Source organism: Anolis sagrei, chromosome X (assembly GCF_037176765.1).
Source record: "Anolis sagrei isolate rAnoSag1 chromosome X, rAnoSag1.mat, whole genome shotgun sequence".
NCBI lineage: Eukaryota > Metazoa > Chordata > Lepidosauria > Squamata > Dactyloidae > Anolis > Anolis sagrei.
In genome coordinates this window covers 80,070,384-80,090,137 of record NC_090034.1, presented here as the reverse complement: position 1 = coordinate 80,090,137, position 19,754 = coordinate 80,070,384, and the positions used below count along the sequence as shown (strand labels likewise).

The following is a 19,754-nucleotide window of genomic DNA, read 5'->3' as shown; positions in this document are numbered from 1 at the left end:
TGGAGGCTCCTTCTCTGGAGGCTTTTAAACAGGCTGGATGGCCATCTGTCGGGGGTGCTTTGAATGCAATTTTCCTGCTTCTTGACATGGGGTTGGACTGGATGGCCCACGAGGTCTCTTCCAACTCTATGATTCTATGCACAGCATGGAGACATGGTAATAATAATAATAATAATAATAATAATAATAATAGGATTGAAAATGGGTCCCTACTGCAGTTATTATTTATTTATTTATTTATTTATTTACTTTATTTGTACCCCGCTAGCATCTCCCGAAGGATTCAATGCGGCTTAAAAAGGCCAAGGCCTCAATAAAACAACAATATAACAGATACACATAAACCATAAAACAAATCAAAACATGAAAGCAATAACAATAAACAGTAAAAACAGTACACATAGCACAATACAGCTAAGGCCGGGCCAAGTGTTACGGGTACAGATTATAAAGTGCTGAGTGTGCTAATGAAATATAAGGATGTTTAGGTAAGTGCAGTGAGCGGACAATCTTAAAATCTCTAATAAAGTGCTTCTGGGACGTGTTGCTGGAGTTTCCTATTCTGGAAAGGCACATCGGAATAGCCATGTCTTCAAGCTCTTCCTAAAGACTGCCAGCGTCCTTGGGAAGGCAGTTCCAGAGTCGGAGGGCTACCACAGAGAAGGCCCTGTCCCTCGTCCCCACCAAACGCGCTTGCGACGCAGGTGGGATCGTGAGCAGGGTCTCCGGATGAGCGAAGGGAGCGTGCGGGTTAATAGATGGAGATGCGGTCACACAGGTACGCAGGTCCCAAACCGTTTAGGGCTTTGTAGGTGAGCACCTGCACCTTGAATTGGTACCGGAAAATGAACGGCAGCCAATGGAGCTCCTTAAACAGGAGGGTTGAGCTCTCTCTGTAAGGAGCACCAGTTAACATCCTGGCCGCCGTCCGTTGGACTAGCTGAAATTTCCGAGCCGTTTTCAAGGGTAGCCCCATGTAGAGCACATTAAAGTAGTCCAATCTGGAGGTGACTAAGGCATGGACCACCCCAGCCAGATCAGCCTTCACGAGGTAAGGTCGCAGTTGGCGCATGAGTCTCAGTTATGCAAAAGCCCTCCCGGCCACCGCCGACGCCTGAGCCTCAAGCGTAAGTGATGAATCCAAGAGGACTCTCAAACTGCGGACCTGTGACTTCAGGGGGAGTGTAACCCCATCCAGCACAGGTTGCCACCCTATACCCCGATCTGGTTTTCAATCAACCAGGAGGACCTCTGTCTTGTCGGGATTGATCTTCAGCTTGTTCTTCCTCATCCAGAGAGCCACAGCGGCCAAGCACTCGTCCAGCACTCGAGGGGCTTCCTTGGAGTTAAGTGGAAATGAGTAGTAGAGTTGTGTGTCATCTGCATAGAGATGGCACCTAACTCCAAAACTCCGGATGACCTCTCCCAGTGGTTTCATGTAGATGTTAAAAAGCATGGGCGATAAAATAGAGCCTTCCGGAACCCCACAGGTCAAAGGCCAGGGGTCCGAGCAGGCATCTCCCAGCTTCACCATCTGGGATCGGCCCTCCAGGAAGGATCGGAGCCAGGACAAAACCATGCCCCCGAGACCCATCCCAGAGAGCCGTCCCAGAAGGATACCATGATCAATGATATCAAAAGCCGCTGAGATGTCCAAGAGGACCAACAGAGTCACACTCTCCCTGTCAAGCTCTCTACGGAGGTCATCCACCAAGGCGAAAAAGCCGTCTTGGTGCCATGGCCAAGCCTGAAACCAGACTGTGACTGGTCCAGGTAATTGATGTCATCTAGAAAACCCTGGAGCTCGGAGGCGAACACCCGCTCCAGCACCTTGCCCAGAAAAGGGAGGTTGGAGATTGGTCTGTAATTGTTCAGCACCGTGGAGTCAAGGGAGACTTTTCTGAGGAGTGGGCGAACCACAGCCTGTCTTAGTCAAGATGGAAAAAAACCCTGCTCCAATGATGCATTAATGATCAACACAAACCAATCAACCAACCCCTCCCTGGCCGATTTAATTAGCCAAGATGGGCAAGGGTCTAAAGACAACGTGGTCGCCCTCACAGTACCAAGGACCTCCTCCACGGTCTCAGGAAGAACAAGCCTAAAAGAATCCCACAAAATTGGACAAGCAGATGCCTCAATCACGTCTCCTGGCACTGAGATGAAATTGGAGTCCAGCTCAAGGAGTATCTGAGCAACTTTGCCTGTAAAATGGTGTGCAAACTCGTGACACCGAGCTGTTGGGTCATCGAAGGTCCCCTCCACCGCAGGTGGATGAAGGAGTTCCCTGACAACCCGAAACAGCTCCGATGATCTATTTGCTGCAGACGCTATACGGGTAAAGGGGAAAAGGAAGGGGCCTGTGGCTGTTAGGAATGGTGGGAGTTGAAGTCCAAAACACTTGGAGGCTCCAAATTTGCCCATGCCTGCTCTAGACCGTGCTTGGTCGGATTCGTCCTGAGTCCTCCACCAGCGGCACTCTAGAAGTGCTTTGCCCTGCTTAGCTTCCAAGACTAGACAAGATTTAGTTCCTTTAGGCAATTGCAAATGGATCATCTTCAGGAGGCCATGGAAATGTTAGAAAGTCTCAAGCACACAATATAATTTGCCTCATTAAACAGGCAAAAGGCAATACAGACATACTTTGTAATCCTAGCAAGGCCATTGGTTTCAATAGTATATTTGTTAAAGGAGGGCTTTGTTTCTTCTGGTAGAGGAGAACTAAAGCAATTAGGTGTTTATATTAGCTTCTGTGTAAGTATTGGAACTATGGCTTCTGTAAGGGCTTAGAAATGCTGCATTTGGGAACCACAAATCCCAGGGTACCACAGTCAGCATGGCCAAGGGTCAACCAAAAAATAGCCCCAAAATACCTATTCCTAATTCTGTGTAGTATTGCTGTATGGTTCAACTTCTGGAACGATTCCATCAGTGTTGCCTCCGAAAAATCCTGCAAAACGCTTGGGAAGACAGGAAAACAAATGTCAGTATGCTGGAAGAAGCAAAGACCACCAGCATTGAAGTGAGCTCCTATGTTGTCAACTTTGCTGGTGGTCACAAATACATGACTTTTTGGATAAAACAAATATGGAATGATTATGAAGGCTGTTAGAAAAGCCTGGCGATGCTCGAGGTTTTCAGAATGATTTCTCTTTCCAACACCTGAAAGAGGAGCAATTGAATTGCAGAAGTCTCGGCAACCACAGCTTAAGTTGTGGAGTTCTCCTTCTGCCAGTTGAAGGTGTGGGGGAAGCGAGAGAAAAAGAAAAAGCCACCGGACCAGAAAAACTGGCCTCCTCTCTGAAGAATGCAAGCAGGAAGCACCTTATCAGGAAATGCACTTGGCTTTGGGCACACACTTCAGGAAGACTCCGTGAGCTGGTATTCGCACCCACCGGTGTGCCTTTCCTGCCCCATGCGCTGCTGTGTGACCCAAAGCCTCATGTTAGCTCTTTGGCCTGAGCCAAGGGAATAGCTCACGTTCACCAGCACTCGAATTTGGAGCCTTCCCAAAATTGAGACATCCAGGACTAGACAGGATTGGTGTCACTCCGCAGACTGATCCCACCGGACTCTCAATGAAGGAACTTCTCATCTTTGGGGTGTTATGCTCTCTAGCGGGTAAGTGACTCACCTTCAGTTCCTCTTCGTTTTCCGTAATGGGAAAAGGTCTCTTTTTCAGTTTAGTTTTGTGACTTCGAGGACACACCTGGACTGAAGAATGAAAACAGTTTGACACCACTTAAACTGCCACGGCTCCATTCTATGGGAGCCAGGGATTTGTAGTTTGGCGAGGCACCGGCACTTTTTGGAAGAGAAGGCAAAAGACCTCGCAAAAGTACAACTCCTAGGCTTTCATAACAATGTGGCACAGAAGTTAAAGGGGTGTCAAACTGCATTAATTCTACCATGTAGTCACAGTGTTGGGTTGTCAAGCAGTTGGATGCAATCAGTTTGCTACGCATGACATTCCACGCTGGGATTCCTTTAGCTTCAACTAGTGAGAATACTGTTAATACTGTTATGTTTAATTCTTTTTTTAATGTTTGTATATTTGTATATTATGAATTATGTGGTCATACTTTTAATGTCAGCCGCTTTGAGTCTCCTTCGGGACATAAATAAATGAGGTATGAATAAACAAACGTAATAATAATAATAATGATAATAATAATAAGCTGGTAAATAAAGGTGGTTCCAGTGGCGATCATCACACTGGGCGCACACTGGGTGCAATGCCTAAAGACCTTGACCTGCACTTAAAAACAATCGGCGCTGACAAAATTACAATCTGTCAGCTGCAAAAGGCCACCCTACTCGCATCTGCGTGCATTATTCGCCAATACATCACACAGTTCTAGATACTATTGTTCACTATGGTGCAACGAAAACCAAGGAAGGAAGGAACGCAGGAAAGAAGGAACGAAGGAACGAAGGAAGGCTTAGATTATTATTATTATTATTATTATTATTATTATTATTATTATTGCTAAAGATGAGAAATAAGAGGATGGAAGCCCAGTTGTTCATGGTGCATTGAAACTTCCTTCATTCCTTCGTTCCTTCATTCCTTCTTTCCCTCTGTACTGTTTTTGGTTATATAGAGATGCAAAAATGAACGAAGGAACGAAGGAAGGCTTAGATTATTATTATTATTATTATTATTATTATTATTATTATTATTATTATTGCTAAAGATGAGAAATAAGAAGATGGAAGCCCAGTTGTTCATGGTGCATTGAAACTTCCTTCGTTCCTTCGTTCCTTCATTCCTTCTTTCCCTCTGTACTGTTTTTGGTCATATAGAGATGGAAAAATATAATAATAATAATAACAACAACAACAACAACAACAACAACAACAACTCTGGCACAAGCCTGTAAAAGTGGTCCCAGTGGTGATCAGCACACAGGGTGCAGTGCCTAAAGACCTTGGCCTGCACTTAAAAATCAGTGTTGACAAAATTACCATCTGTCCGCTACAAAAGGCCACCCTACTCAGATCTGCACGCATTATTAGCTGATTTATCACACAATCTTAGATACTTGGGAAGTGTCGGACGTGTGATCGAATGCAAAAGCCAGCATAGTGGTCTTGTTTGCTGTGTACTAATCTTGTTATGGATATAATAATAATAATAATAATAATAATAATAATAATAATATCTCAGGATTCTCCACGCAATACATTGCAGTGTGGTATTATTTGCTGTGTGCTTTAAAGACATTTCCAGCGTATGATGATCTCAAGTCCTACGGGGGTTCTCTTGGTATTATGTATTCAGAGAATGCACTACGGGATTTACCATCCTTTGAGGGTTAGAGAGTGTAGCTTCAAGTCCTTTCTGGTTGATGGTGACCCTAAAGGACATCTATCACCTTTCCCTAAATGGCCCCATGAACGGCAGAAATAGTTACACTTTTGTTCTCCGATGGTTCAACGTACGCAGACTTTGTTCCGTGCACAAAGTGATTATCAAAAGTTGTATGCGAAATGGCCTTCAAGCTATATGTAAAAGGTGTTTATGAAATGTAAACGGGTTTCATGTTCAGACTTGGGCCCCATCTCCAAGTTCGGTCAGGATATACGTATATGTAAATCGACAGGTATTACAAAATCCGGGAAAAAAATTCCGAAATCCAAAGCACTCCTGGTCCCAAGCATTTTGGATGAGGGAGACTCAACCAGTCCTAGGATCTGGGTTGTTGTAGGGTTTTTCGGGCTATATGGCCATGGTCTAGAGGCATTCTCTCCTGACGTTTCGCCTTCATCTATGGCAAGCATCCTCAGAGGTAGTGAGGTCTGTAGGAACTAAGAAAAAGGGCTTATATATCTATTTTCCTAGTTCCAACAGACCTCACTACCTCTGAGGATGCTTGCCATAGATGCAGGCGAAATGTCAGGAGAGAATGCCTCTAGACCATGGCCATATAGCCCGAAAAACCCTACAACAACCCAGTGATTCCGGCCATGAAAGCCTTCGACAATACACAGTCCTAGGATCCTCTGTGCCAGTCATAATCCTATCCCATCTAGCGTCTCATTTCTTTGGATAGAACCATGACAGTTGAAGTGGTATGAAACTGATATAACTGTCTCATGCAGATGGTAACTGCCATGGCTCAAGGCTATAAAATTCTGGGATTTCTAGTCCAGTGAGGCACCAGCTTCTAACAGCAGAAAAGGTTAAAAACCTTCTCAAACTACAACTTCCAGGATTCCAGTGCATGGAACGATGGCAGTTCAAGTGGGGTCCAACTGCATTAATTCAACAGTGTCCAGAAAGGTCCCCTGATGGCACAGCAGATTAATCCGCTGCGCTGCTGAACTTACTGACTGAAAGGTTGACAGTTCGAATCCAGGGAGTGGGATGAGCTCCCGCTGTTAGGCCCAGCTTCTGCCAACCTAGCAGTTTGAAAACATGCAAATGTGAGTAGATCAATAGGCAGAAAGATAACAGCGCTCCATGCAGTCATGCTGGCCACATGATCTTAGAGGTGTCTACAGAAAACGCTGGCTCATCAGCTTAGAGTTGAGCACCAACCCCCAGAGTTGGACACAACTAGATTTAATGTCAGGGGAAATCTTTACCTTTACCAGAAAGGGACATGATGGAAGTTGGTACCAATTTGGACTCTAGACTACAGAGAGTTCGTACTGATATATAACAGTATGGTATAATAGTTTGACCAACAGAGTAGGATCCCAAAAGGCCAGGGTTCAAATCCCTCTCAACCCTCGACACAGTGGGTAACTTTGGAAGAAGCAGTCAACCCTGGTTGTCTCAAAGGTCCCACTCTCTCAGCCTTAGCAGATGGCAATGGACAGACAGCCTTAAATCTGGCTGAGAAAACCACAGAGTAAGTTCAGCTCAGGGCCACCATAAGTCAGGTAAACAACTGCAATTGTGCTGCTGAAATGAGACGTCATAGGCGTACTCTTCCCATCCCAAAGTTGAGGTCATTTGCCATGCTCAAATTGCAGTTCTGCTGGGATCGTCTTTGTGATCGTATATTTGCAATAAACACCAGTGGTCAACAATAACATACCTTAGAACAGTGTTTCTCAACCTTCCCAATGCCGCAACCCCTTAATACAGTTCCTCATGTTGCGGTGACCCCCAACCATAGCATTATTTTCATTGCTACTTCATAACTGTAACTTTGCAGGTGCTATGAGTAGGATGAACTTAACGAAATGCCGAGACTGGAGAGATCCTTTGGCTAAAGCAGTGGTTCACAACCTTCCTAATGACGCGACCCCTTAATACAGTTCCTTATGTTGTAGTAACCCCAAACCATAAAATTATCTTTGTTGCTACTTCACAACTGTAATTTTGCTATTGTTATGAATCATCATTAGGAGCCCCCGGTGGCGCAGTGGGTTAAAGCACTGAGCTACTGAGCTTGTTGATCGAAAGGTCGCAGGTTTGATTCCGGGGAGCGGCGTGAGCTTCCGATGTCAGCCCTAGCTTCTTCCAACCTAGCAGTTCAAAAACATGCAAATGTGAGTAGATCAATAGGTACCGCTCCGGCGGGAAGGTAACGGCGCTCCATGCAGTCATGCCAGCCACATGACCTTGGAGGTGTCTACGGACAACGGTGGCTCTTCGGCTTAGAAATGGAGATGAGCACCACACCCCAGAGTCAGACATGACTGGACTTAATGTCAGGGGACTACCTTCACCTTTACCTATGAATCATAATATAAATATCTGATATGCAGGGTGTATTTTCATTCACTGGACTAAATTTGGCACAAATACCCAATACGCCCAAATTTGAATACTGGTGGGGTGGGGTTGATTTTGTCATTTGGGAATTGTAGTTGCTTGGATTTATACTTCACCTACAATCAAAGAGCATTCTGAACTCCACCAATTATAGAACTGAACCAATGAACGAAATCACTCCAAATTTGGCAACAAACACAAGGAGTGACCATCACTCAAAAATTATGATTTTGTCATTTGGGAGTTGTAGTTTCTGGGATTTATAGTTCACCTGTAATCAGAGAGCATTCTGAACTCCACCAATGATGGAACTGAACCAAACTTGGTACACAGAACTCCCATGACCAACAGAAAATATTGAAAGGGTTTGGTGGGCATTGGCCTTGAGTTTGGGAGTTGTAGTTCACCTACATCCAGAGAGCGCTGTGGACTCAAACAATGATGGATCTGAACCAAACTTGGCATGTATATTCAATATGCCCAAATGTGAACACTGGTGGAGTTTGGGCAAAATAGGCCTTGACATTTGGGAGTTGTAGTCGCTCTGAGATTTATAGTTCACCCACAATCGAAGAGCATTCTGAACTCCACCAACGATAGAATTGGGTCAAACTTCCCACACAGAACCTCCATGACCATCAGAAAATACTGTGTTTTCTGATGGTCTTTGGCGACCTCTCTGACACCCCCCCCCCTCACAACCCCACTCCCAGGGGTCCTGACCCCCAGGTTGAGAAATGCTGATATGACTGAGGATGGCTTCTCTTCTGATATGTAAAGGGTCAATTGGTTGAAATTAGATGTTATGTTAAAGGTTAAGAATCTGGAACGGTTACTTTTCGAGACTGTAATTCACAATACAGTAGAGTCTCACTTATCATACCTTTTCTTATGCAACGTTCTGCATTATCCATCACAGTCTGCTTCCCACCCGGATCCACATCTGTTTCAATTCATTGAGATGTTTTGGTGCTAAATTCGTAAATACAGTAATTGCTACATAACTTTACTGTGTATTGAACTGCTTTTTCTGTCCATTTGTTATAAAAGATGATGTTTTGGTGCTTAGTTTGTAAAATCATAATGTAATTTGACACTTAATAGGCTTTTTTTCTTAATCCTTTCTTATTATCCAATATTTTTGCTTAGCCAAGGTTCTGGCGGCCCGTTGGATAAGTGAGACTCTACTGTAATTGACTAAATTGACCAATAGCATCACAAGGGTTGATGTCAACCAGTGCAGTGTCACCTTCATGGACCCTTTTCTGTGCTTTTTTGGAGAAGATATTGAAATTGATATAATAAGTGCCTCCTTTCTGTTTGGCAATCCAGAATGCATCTCAGCATCTTTGGTTGTCACACGTCTGAGCAACTTAAGGAAGGAGTAGGCACCTTAAGCTCCAAGTTCCGCCTTGTTGCATTCCAATGTAGCACTGGGAAAACCCCAGAGAAGTGTGTTCCTTTCTGCAAACTGTGAGTTTCTGTAAACCTTTTATCCTCTTTTACAAGCAAGCTGTATGGAGCAACAACGGAGAGCCGTGAGCATTCAATGGGTCAAAGGCCCTTTCTCCTAAAACTAGAGAGTCTTGTTGTTTGTCTCAGAAGAATCTATGCACCTCTCCAAGTGGTCACCATGGCACTGGGCATTGTTTGTTTACTCCCTGACACTTGCAATGACAAGGTTCATGCTGATATATAGCCCTTTTGTACATCCCAAGTGAAATACAGAGTTTGAGCCCTGAAACTGAGCAGGAAGGCAGATAATAAACAATAACTTTATAGAATCATAGAATCATAGAATCAAAGAGTTGGAAGAGACCTCATGGGCCATCCAGTCCAACCCCCTGCCAAGAAGCAGGAATATTGCATTCAAATCACCCCCGACAGATGGCCATCCAGCCCCTGTTTAAAAGCTTCCAAAGAAGGAGCCTCCACCACACTCCGGGGCAGAGAGTTCCACTGCTGAACGGCTCTCACAGTCAGGAAGTTCTTCCTAATGTTCAGATGGAATCTCCTCTCTTGTAGTTTGAAGCCATTGTTCCGCGTCCTAGTCTCCAAGGAAGCAGAAAACAAGCTTGCTCCCTCCTCCCTGTGGCTTCCTCTCACATATTTATACATGGCTATCATATCTCCTCTCAGCCTTCTCTTCTTCAGGCTAAACATGCCCAGTTCCCTAAGCCACTCCTCATAGGGCTTGTTCTCCAGACCCTTGATCATTTTAGTCGCCCTCCTCTGGACACATTCCAGCTTGTCAATATCTCTCTTGAATTGTGGTGCCCAGAATTGGACACAATATTCCAGATGTGGTCTAACCAAAGCAGAATAGAGGGGTAGCATTACTTCCTTAGATCTAGACACTATGCTCCTATTGATGCACGCCAAAATCCCATTGGCTTTTTTTGCTGCCACATCACATTGTTGGCTCATGTTTAACTTGTTGTCCACGAGGACTCCAAGATCTTTTTCACACGTACTGCTCTCGAGCCAGGCGTCCCCCATTCTGTATCTTTGCATTTCATTTTTTCTGCCAAAGTGGAGTATCTTGCATTTGTCACTGTTGAACTTCATTTTGTTAGTTTTGGCCCATCTCTCTAATCTGTTAAGATCGTTTTGAATTCTGCTCCTGTCCTCTGGACTATTGGCTATCCCTCCCAATTTGGTGTCGTCTGCAAACTTGATGATCATGCCTTCTAGCCCTTCATCTAAGTCATTAATAAAGATGTTGAACAGGACCGGGCCCAGGACGGAACCCTGCGGCACTCCACTTGTCACTTCTTTCCAAGATGAAGAGGAAGTATTAGTGAGCACTCTCTGTGTTCGTCCACTTAACCAATTACAGATCCACCTCACCGTAGTTTTGCCTAGCCCACATTGGACTAGTTTCCTTGCCAGAAGGTCATGGGGGACCTTGTCGAAGGCCTTACTGAAATCCAGGTACGCTACATCCACGGCATTCCCCGCATCTACCCAGCTTGTAACTCTATCGAAGAAAGAGATCAGATTAGTCTGGCATGACTTGTTTTTGATAAATCCATGTTGACTATTAGCGATGACTGCATTTGTTTCTAAGTGTTTGCAGACCGCTTCCTTAACAATCTTTTCCAGAATCTTGCCCGGTATCGACGTGAGGCTGACCGGACGGTAGTTGTTTGGGTCATCCTTTTTTCCCTTCTTGAAGATTGGGACCACATTGGCCCTCCTCCATCTGCTGGAACTTCTCCCGTTCTCCAAGAACTCTCAAAGATGGTTGCCAATGGTTCCGAAATGACTTCCGCTAGTTCCTTCAATACTCTGGGGTGTAGTTGATCTGGCCCTGGGGACTTGAACTCATTAAGAGCGGCCAGGTATTCCTGGACGACTTCTTTCCCAATTTGGGGTTGGATGTCCTCCAATCCCTCATCCACTCCATCTTGCTGAGGTTGAAGACTCTCTTTTTGTGAGAAAAGGATATCCCCAAAGGATATCCCCAGTCTCAATATTGTTTCAGTTCTGCCTACTTATAGCACTGATTGAGATAAAGTTTATTCCAAGTATCAATATTATATAGAACTCTGGAGTTATGTGGCCAATGACAAAGTTAGATATTAGAACAATATCTAATCCAGTGTTTCTCAACCTGGGGTTCAGGAACCCCTGGGGGGGTCGCAAGGGGGGTTTCAGAGGGGGCGCAGAACACCATCAGAAAACACACGTTTCTGATGTTCTTAGGAACCCCTTTGTCAGAGAAAGTTGAAGATCTCTCCCCCTGTCCTTCTCTTCCTTTTTGGTGTTGGTGAACTACAACTCTCAGAATTCAAAAACAGCCCCCCCCCCCAACCCCACCAGTATTCGATGTTGACCATGTAGGTAGTGTGCTAAGTTTATTTATTTATTATTTATTTCGGGTACTTTTACCCCGCCCTTCTCAACCCCCGAGGGGGGACTCAGGGCGGCTTACAAAAAGGTACAATTCGATGCCTATACAAATTACACATAATGTACAAAACCATAGTTAAAACCGTTATCACAGTTAAAACCATCGAAACAATCAGTATATAACACATCATATAAAAACTATTCACATGCTCAGTGTTCGTCTTTCAGAGTTCCATAATTCCATTCCATTAGTCATTTCCTGCCCATTGTCAAGTCCTTTCTTTATCTGCCCGATTGTCCGAATGCCTGGTCCCAAATCCATGTTTTCATTTTTTTCCTAAAGGAAAGGAGTGATGTTGCTGATCTAATTTCCCTGGGGAGTGAATTCCACAGCCGGGGGGCCACCACCGAGAAGGCCCTGCTCCTCGTCCCCACCAACCTCACTTGTGACAGAGGCGGGGTCGAGAGCAGGGCCTCCCCAGAAAATCTTAGACTCCGGGGTGGGACGTAGAGGGAGATCCGTTCAGACAGATACACTGGGCCGGAGCCGTATAGGGTTTGTAGGTCAAAACCAGCACTTTGAATTGTGCTCAGAACTGGATCAGCAGCCAGTGGAGCTGACACAACAGGGGGGTGGTATGCTCCCTGTATGACGCTCCAGTGAGCAGTCTGGCTGCCTCCCGCTGGACTAGTTGGAGTTTCCGAACAGTCTTCAAAGGCAACCCCACGAAGAGTGCGTTGCAGTAATCTAATCGGGATGTAACAAGAGCGTGGACCACCGTGGCCAGATCTGACTTCCCGAGGTACGGGCACAGCTGGCGCACAAGTTTTAATTGTGCAAAAGCTCTCCCGGCCACCGCTGAGACCTGGGATTCCAGACTCAGAAATGAGTTTGGTGCAGATCCATTGTGGGCTGGGTTCAGAATGCTCTTTGATTGTAGGTGAACTATAAATCCCAGCAACTACAACTCCCAAATGTCAAGGTCTATTTTCCTCAAACTCCACTAGTGTTCACATTTGGGCATATTGAGTATTCCTGCCAGGTTTGGTCCAGATCCATCACTGTTTGAGTCCACAGTGCTCTCTGGATGTAGGTGAACTATAACTCCAAAACTCAAGGTCAGTGCCCACCAAGCCCTTACAGTATTTTCTGTTGGTCAAGGGAGTTCTGTGTGGGAAGATAGGTTCAATTCCATCATTGGTGGAGTTCAGAATGCTCTTTGATTGTAGGTGAAGTATAAATCTCAGCAACTACAACTCCCAAATGACAAAATCAATAAAAAAATCCATCATTGGTGGAATTCAGAATGCTCTTTGATTGTAGGTGAACTATAAATCTCAGCAACTACAACTCCCAAATGACAAAATCAATTCCCCCCCCCCCCCAACCCCACCAGTATTGAAATTTGGGCGTATCGGGTATTTGTGCCAAATTTGGTCCAGTGAATGAAAATACTACATATCAGATATTTACATTATGATTCATAACAATAGCAAAATTACAGTTGTGAAGTAGCAACAAACATAATGTTATGGTTTGGGGTTACCACAACATAAGGAACTGTATTAAGAGGTTGCGTCATTAGGAAGGTTGAGAACCACTGCTTTTGCCAAAGGATCTCTCCAGTCCCAGCATTGCTTTAAGGTCAGCATACTCATAGCACTGGTTGAGATAAAGTTTATTCCAAGCAGCAATATAATATAGAACTCCAGAGTTATGTGGCCAATGACAAAGTGCACACGAGCAATATCTAACCAGTTGTCCTTATTTGAGGGCTCCGTGAATGGATCCTGGGCCTGTTTGTTGTTGATAAGGATCTTCTGAGGGTCTGGCACTATATGATCCATAATTTCCTTGTCCTTGGAGCTAAGACAAGATCCACTTCCATGAGGTTTGAGTAAGCAAGCGAAATGGATCGTGATGTAATTCACTTTTGATCAAAAAGCTCATTTGTTCCTGCAGGGACTTCACAGACGGAGAGGTCACCGCTCATTATGGAGACAAGGTTTCAGTCCACAAACTTTGAAACCATCTTTGTGTGGAAAAGTGGTGAGGAGACACCTTCAGGGACGCTATATGATGTACAGTATAAAAAGTAAGGGCCTTTGCTTTCTCACTGTGTTTGGCGTTGTTTGCAAGAAAATCCATGTCACCTGGTACCTGAATCTGCGCCAAGGTTTAATCTAAATTTTAAGGCAGCTTTCCTAGGTACTGAACCTATTTGGAGCATAGCTTCTTTCAAGTTCAGACTAAAATTCTGCCACTATCAGCTCCAACATTTGTTCCAGGAACACTATTGCGGCATGTTAAGAGCAAAGAGAGATTAGATTCTCATTTCAGGCTGTTGTGTGCCTTCAAGGTCCTTTCCAATGCACACCATCTGTTTTAATACTTCAAGTAAATAGGCTGCAAACAATTTGACAATTTGGAATGAGGCTGCCCCAAGCAGATCTGGCCCTCCACAGACTGTTCAATGCAAAGAGGGAAGAAAAGAGGGAAGAAGAGACGGAGGAAGAAAAGGAAGAAAGGAGGAAGGAAGTAGAGAGGAACAGAGGGAGGGAAGGAGTGAGGGAGGAAGGGAAGGGAAGGAAAGAAAATAGGAAAAAGGGGGGAAGGGAGGGAGGAAAGGAGGAAGGAAGGAAGAATGAAATTAGAGAGGAACAGAGAAAGGGAATGGAAGGGAAGGGGGTAGGAAAAAGGGGGGAAGGAAGGGAAGAAAAGGAGGAAAGGAGGGAGGAAGGAAGAATGAAAGTAGAGATGAACAGAGGGAGGGAAGGGAAGGGCAGGGAAGGGAAAGAGGTAGGAAAAAGGAAGGAAGGGAGGGAGAAAAGGAGGAAGGAAGGAAGAATGAAAGTAGAGAGGAGCAGAGGGAGGGAAGGGCAGGTAAGGGAAGGGCAGGAAAGGGAAGGAAATAGGAAAAAGGGGGGAAGGGGGAGGAAAGGAGGAAGAAAGAAAGAATGAAAGTAGAGAGGAGCAAGGGAGGGAAGGGAAGGGAAGGGAAGGGAAGGGAAGGGAAGGGAAGGGAAGGGAAGGGAAGGAAGGGAAGGGAAGGGAAGGGAAGGGAAGGGAAGGGAAGGGAAGGGAAGGAGGTAGGAAAAAGGGAGGAAGGGAAGGGAGAAAAGGAGGAAGGAAGGAAGAATGAAAGTAGAGAGGAGCAGAGGGAGGGAAGGGAAAGGAAGGGAAGGGGGTAGGAAAAAGGGAGGAAGGGAGGGAGAAAAGGAGGAAGGAAGAAAGAATGAAAGTAGAGAGAAGCAGAGGGAAGGAAGGGAAAGGAAGGGAAGGGGGTAGGGAAAAGAGGAAAGGGAGAAAAGGAGGAAAGGAGGAAGGAAGTATGAAAGTAGGGAGGAACAGAGGGAGGGGAGGGAAGGGCAAGGCAGGGCAGGGAAGGAGGTAGGAAAAAGGATGGGAGGTAGGTAGAAAAGGAGTAAAGGAGAAAGAAAGAAAGAAAGAAAGAAAGAAAGAAAGACAGACAGAAAGAAAGAAAGAAAGAAAGTAGAGAGGAACAGAGGGGGCGAGGGTGGAGGAAAGAAGGAAGAAAGAAAATAGAGAGGAACAGAGGGAGGGAGAAAAGGAATGGTAGGAAAAAGGGAGGAAGAAAAGGAGGAAGGAAGGAAGGAAGGAAGGAAAAGGGAACAGAGGGGGAGGGAGGAAAGGAAGGAAAGGAAAGGAGAGAGGGCAGGAGAAAGGGAAGAAAGGGGGAAGAAGGAAAATAGAGAGAAACAGGGAAGACGGGAGAAAGAAAAGAAGGTAACGGAAAAGGGAGAGAGAGAGGGAGAAAAGGAAGGCAGACAGGAACTAAGGAAGGAAGTGAAGTAGTGAGAAAAGATAAATAGATCAGGAGCAGATAGAGGCAGAGAAAAGAGAGGAAAAGAGGGAGAGAGGAGGGAAGAAAGAAAGAAAAAGAAAAGAAAGAAAGAATTCAGAAAACGTGGTATATTGGTTTTAACCTCAAACTATAGCTCTGAACACACTGGGTGACTTTAAGCATGTGCCACTCTCGCAGCCTCAGACAAAGACAAAGTAAAACCCTTTTGAATTACTTTTTGACAAGAAAACTCTGTGACAGATTTATTCTCAATCTGAAATGACTTGAAGTCACCCAACAACAACAATCCTAATTACTTGAGCTGGAAATTAAGGTGCTAAAATCCTATTTGTGGTCCCACGAGTCTTAGCCTATCTAATTTGACCCCTGCTCTCTAAAACTAATCCTCAAACCATGCTGGCTCTCAAAGAGGTATTGATCATAAATTAATAATATAGGTATGAGAGCCAGCATTGTATAGTGGTTTGCCATGTTGATTGGACTATGAATCTGGGACCAGGGTTTGAATCTTCTCTCAGCCATGAAAACCCACTGGGTGAATTTGGCCAGGTCACACACTCTCAGCCCCATAAATGGGTTGGTTTTCTGTTGATTCCATCAAAGTCACTTGTCTAGCTGATGTGTCCCTTGCGGCACAGGTTCATGGTTTCCATTTTGGATCTGTCCTCAGCACACCTGAGTAAGTGTGTAATACAAACTTGGCATCCATAGAGCTTTCTCATAAGCCGACGGAGAGTTTTCTCAGCTGAAAAGGACAAAATGGAACCTCGATTTCTCAACCGTTTCACACTTTGATGCAATCCAAAGGAGAGACGTGTCAAAGGACAGGTAAATGACACAAGTGTGCGGTTGCACAAGGCAAAGGGAAGGCAAGATGAAAGATGTCTCGGAATTTTTTAACAACTTGTTTCAATGTGTAAGAAAGCACCAGGCAGCCTCAGGGCTCCACTCTCAGGTTGTCCCCGTCCTAAAATAGTCGAGGCAATAAAATAGTAAAGGCCCAATAAGTACTGAATGGTGTACTAACACCATTTGCACCTCTGATGTAGTACCTCCCTCAAATAGGGAAATTGTTCTGGTTTGCCATTGCAACACAAATAAATTACATAGAGGACTTTATCACACCAAGAAACTATCCCATTATAGTTGAATTATCATACAGAATTGATAAATTTTGCATTGAACAGGTTGATATCACACCTCCCTGCAAGAGTGCAAGTGCTCTGCTTTTATTGCACTCCAGCACAGGAAAAGCTCTCTGACTATAAACACTACGCTGTTGATTGGAAAACATAATTTAAAAGCAAGTTAAAAAAGCACTTTAAAGAAATAGGTAAATCCAATTAGGTAAGAAGATAAGCAGGAGCAAGAATAGTCCAGGATAAAGTTCAGCAAAGTCCATAAAAACAAAGTCCACACTTCTCTAATATAATTCAGGAAAACAGGAAATACTGATCCAAGGCATGAGTAAGGATTCATACATTCCAAGAATCCAAACTATGAACAAGAAATACTTAGGCAGGAATCTTCCAAGCAAAGCTTCCATGAAACAAGGACGAGAACTACACTTGATTCCAACAATGCTTCATCTGACTATATTTCCCATAATTGGAACTTTTATCTCCTTGTTAAGCTGTTCCACGCACTCAGGAATTGGTTTCGCTTTACTTGAGATCCCCTTCTCTTCTTCTGTTGGAGCCTGGCTGAACGCTGAAGGCACTGTTCGGCCTGTCTGTTTTGACTAATTTCCTCTCGTCTATCTATTTGCTCATTAAGTCTCTCAGCTGGGCCAGGTGCCCAGTTGTTTTCAAGCCCCAAATCCTGGGAACTCTCTATCAGAGAGTACACTATCATCCCCACACCCTTCAGGGACATTCTCATGGGAAACTGTTCTGTTGCCGCTGGACCTGAAATGAAGTGCCTTTAAGAGAGGATGTATGGCTTGGATCCAGCGGGAAGCCAGGGCCCCCGAAAAGAAGCCTTTAGAGAAATCTCCCTTATTAAACAGTCTTTATAAGGCTTGAGCTTAAATATAACAGTCTTTTATTGATGAACAAACAAAAATTGTAAAACTTTCTTAACAATCTCTTGGCTCTTGCAATCTTGTTCACAGGGAACAGGCACTAATCTTCAAAAATCTTGTTTAAAGGAAAAATCCCCTTTCTAGCTCCTCCCAGGCTGCTGTGAACCTAAACCTGACTGATTTGAATCCACTACCGGCTGAACTGCATCTCAGAACCGAGCAGACGTACCAGCAGGCCTGTAGTCACTTAGCTGGAGATCTTGATGATTAGAGCTGTTATTCCCTCTGGAATTCCTCAGGGCTGTAAGGCTGTTTCCCCGGAACCTTTGGGAATCTTTAGAGGCTCTTAAGACTGTCCTCCCCCGGGAAGTCTTAAGGGACGAAGCCTTTGTACAGGAGGACGTCTGTATACATCCTCTGCATAGTCTTTCTTTGCTGAGACTAACTGAAAAATGGCCCCTTCCCTCCAAAAAACCAGAGAGGGGCGGGACCAGGGATCCTAACTATTATTGACAGGTGGCTTCCCCTATGAATGCAGCCAAAGGAGCCACCTATCTGCAAAGTCCCTGCAACTTAGGACTATGAACAAACACTCAGTGCAAAACACAACATTGAAGCCCCTGGAACAGCCGTTCCAGAACAGAAACTACATTTTGCACAGGGGTCTGCTGGTCCTTCTATGCATCAGCATCATTGACAAAACCATTGCCATCTTGAAATTCATTGGCATCACTTCCCACATCCAAAGCACCCTGATCCTGAAACACAATCACAGGCTGAACTCCAACAGCTTTGCCTTTGCAATGCAAATGAAGTGCATAGAGGACTTTATCACACCAAGCTGCTATTTCTGTTATATTCTCATTAACATAGAGAATGGATACATTTTGTGTTGAGCACCTTTCATATTTCATCCTTGGTTAGCACCTCTCTCAAATAGCACAATTTCTCTGGTTCACCATGAATTACCATACATTGAGGACTTCATCACATCAAGCCACTATTCTGCGATAGTCACATTAGATAATTCACGTTGAGCGCTGACAATATCACACCCTTCTCCAATGGCACAATCACACTGGTTTTCCATTCCATTCTTCCATGATCACACCCTCTTGAAACCCAACTGCAATGCCAGTTTACCTGCCTTGTGTGCTAAGGTCCTTAGAATGCAGTCTTTCCAGGCATCTACTCCTGATCCGCTCTCATACAATACAAGAGGCATTTTATAAAGAGCAAGTATTGTCTCTCATTTTAGATATGGGGACCCATGGCAGGAGAAAAGTGAGTGCCAGAACATCACCCGGCTTTTCTGCGACCTCACCCACGAAATGAAGAACTTCACGGAGCATTTCCACGCCCAAGTGCGGGCCCACATACCCAACTGTTGCACCTCTGAATGGGCATTATCCCCAAGATTTCAGCCCAAAAGGGACAGTAAGTGGCTCCAGGGGGTGAAGGCATGGACCAAGGGTGGTCTGCAAGAGTTATTTGGTGGGACTTGAGGGTATAAAACTGCTCCCAAATATCCTCTAAGGTAATAGTTCCTAACCTTTAGTCCTCTAGATTTTTTAAAACAGTTATAGTCAAGGTTCAGGAATTTTCTAGGAGTTGAAATGCAAAACATCTGGAGGACCAAAGCTTGGGGACCACCACTCTATAGCAATGTTTTCCAATCTTGGTCTTTTTTTTCCCAAACTTTGATCTTATAGATGTTTTGGACTTTAGCTCCCAGAATTTGTGACAATTCTCCAAACTGGCTGGAGCCTCTGGGAGGTGAAGTCCAAAATAGATGGAAGACGTCTCTAGGACAATTTCACCATATTTTTACACCTTATAAGCCAGTGGTTCTCAACCTTCCTAATACCACAACCCCTTAATGCAGTCCCTCATGTTGTGGTGACTCCCAAACATAAAATTATTTTCATTGCTACATCATAACTGTAATTTTGCTACTGTTATGAATCTTAATGTAAATATCTGATATGCAGGATGTATTTTCATTCACTGGGCCAAATTTGGCACAAATACCTGATACACGCAAATTTGAATACTGATGGAGGATTGATGTTGTCATTTGGGAGTTGTAGTTGCTGGGGTTTATAGTTCACCTACAATCAAAGACCATTCTGAATTCCACCAATGATGGGATTGAACCAAATGTGGCACACAGAACTCCCATGACCAACAGAAAATATTGGGTTTAGTGGTCATTGACCTTGAGTTTTGGAGTTGTAGTTCACCTACATCCAGAGAGCACTGTGGACTCAAACAATGATGGATATGGACCAAACTTGGCATGAATACTCAATATGCC

The 19,754-nt window shown here is 44.5% G+C and overlaps 1 protein-coding gene across 1 annotated transcript in view; it reads left to right on the top strand.

Moving 5' to 3' along the window:
* The first annotated feature begins 3,311 nt into the window (after positions 1-3,311).
* The window catches only part of IL22RA1 (interleukin 22 receptor subunit alpha 1), a 33,381-nt gene continuing 16,938 nt past the window's right edge, over positions 3,312-19,754 (top strand). The window contains exons 1-3 of the mRNA XM_060784267.2: positions 3,312-3,621; positions 13,551-13,683; positions 18,696-18,874. Coding sequence (XP_060640250.2) covers positions 3,579-3,621; positions 13,551-13,683; positions 18,696-18,874 — 355 coding nt within the window. The 5' untranslated portion in view covers positions 3,312-3,578. The remainder of the gene's footprint in view (positions 3,622-13,550; positions 13,684-18,695; positions 18,875-19,754) is intronic.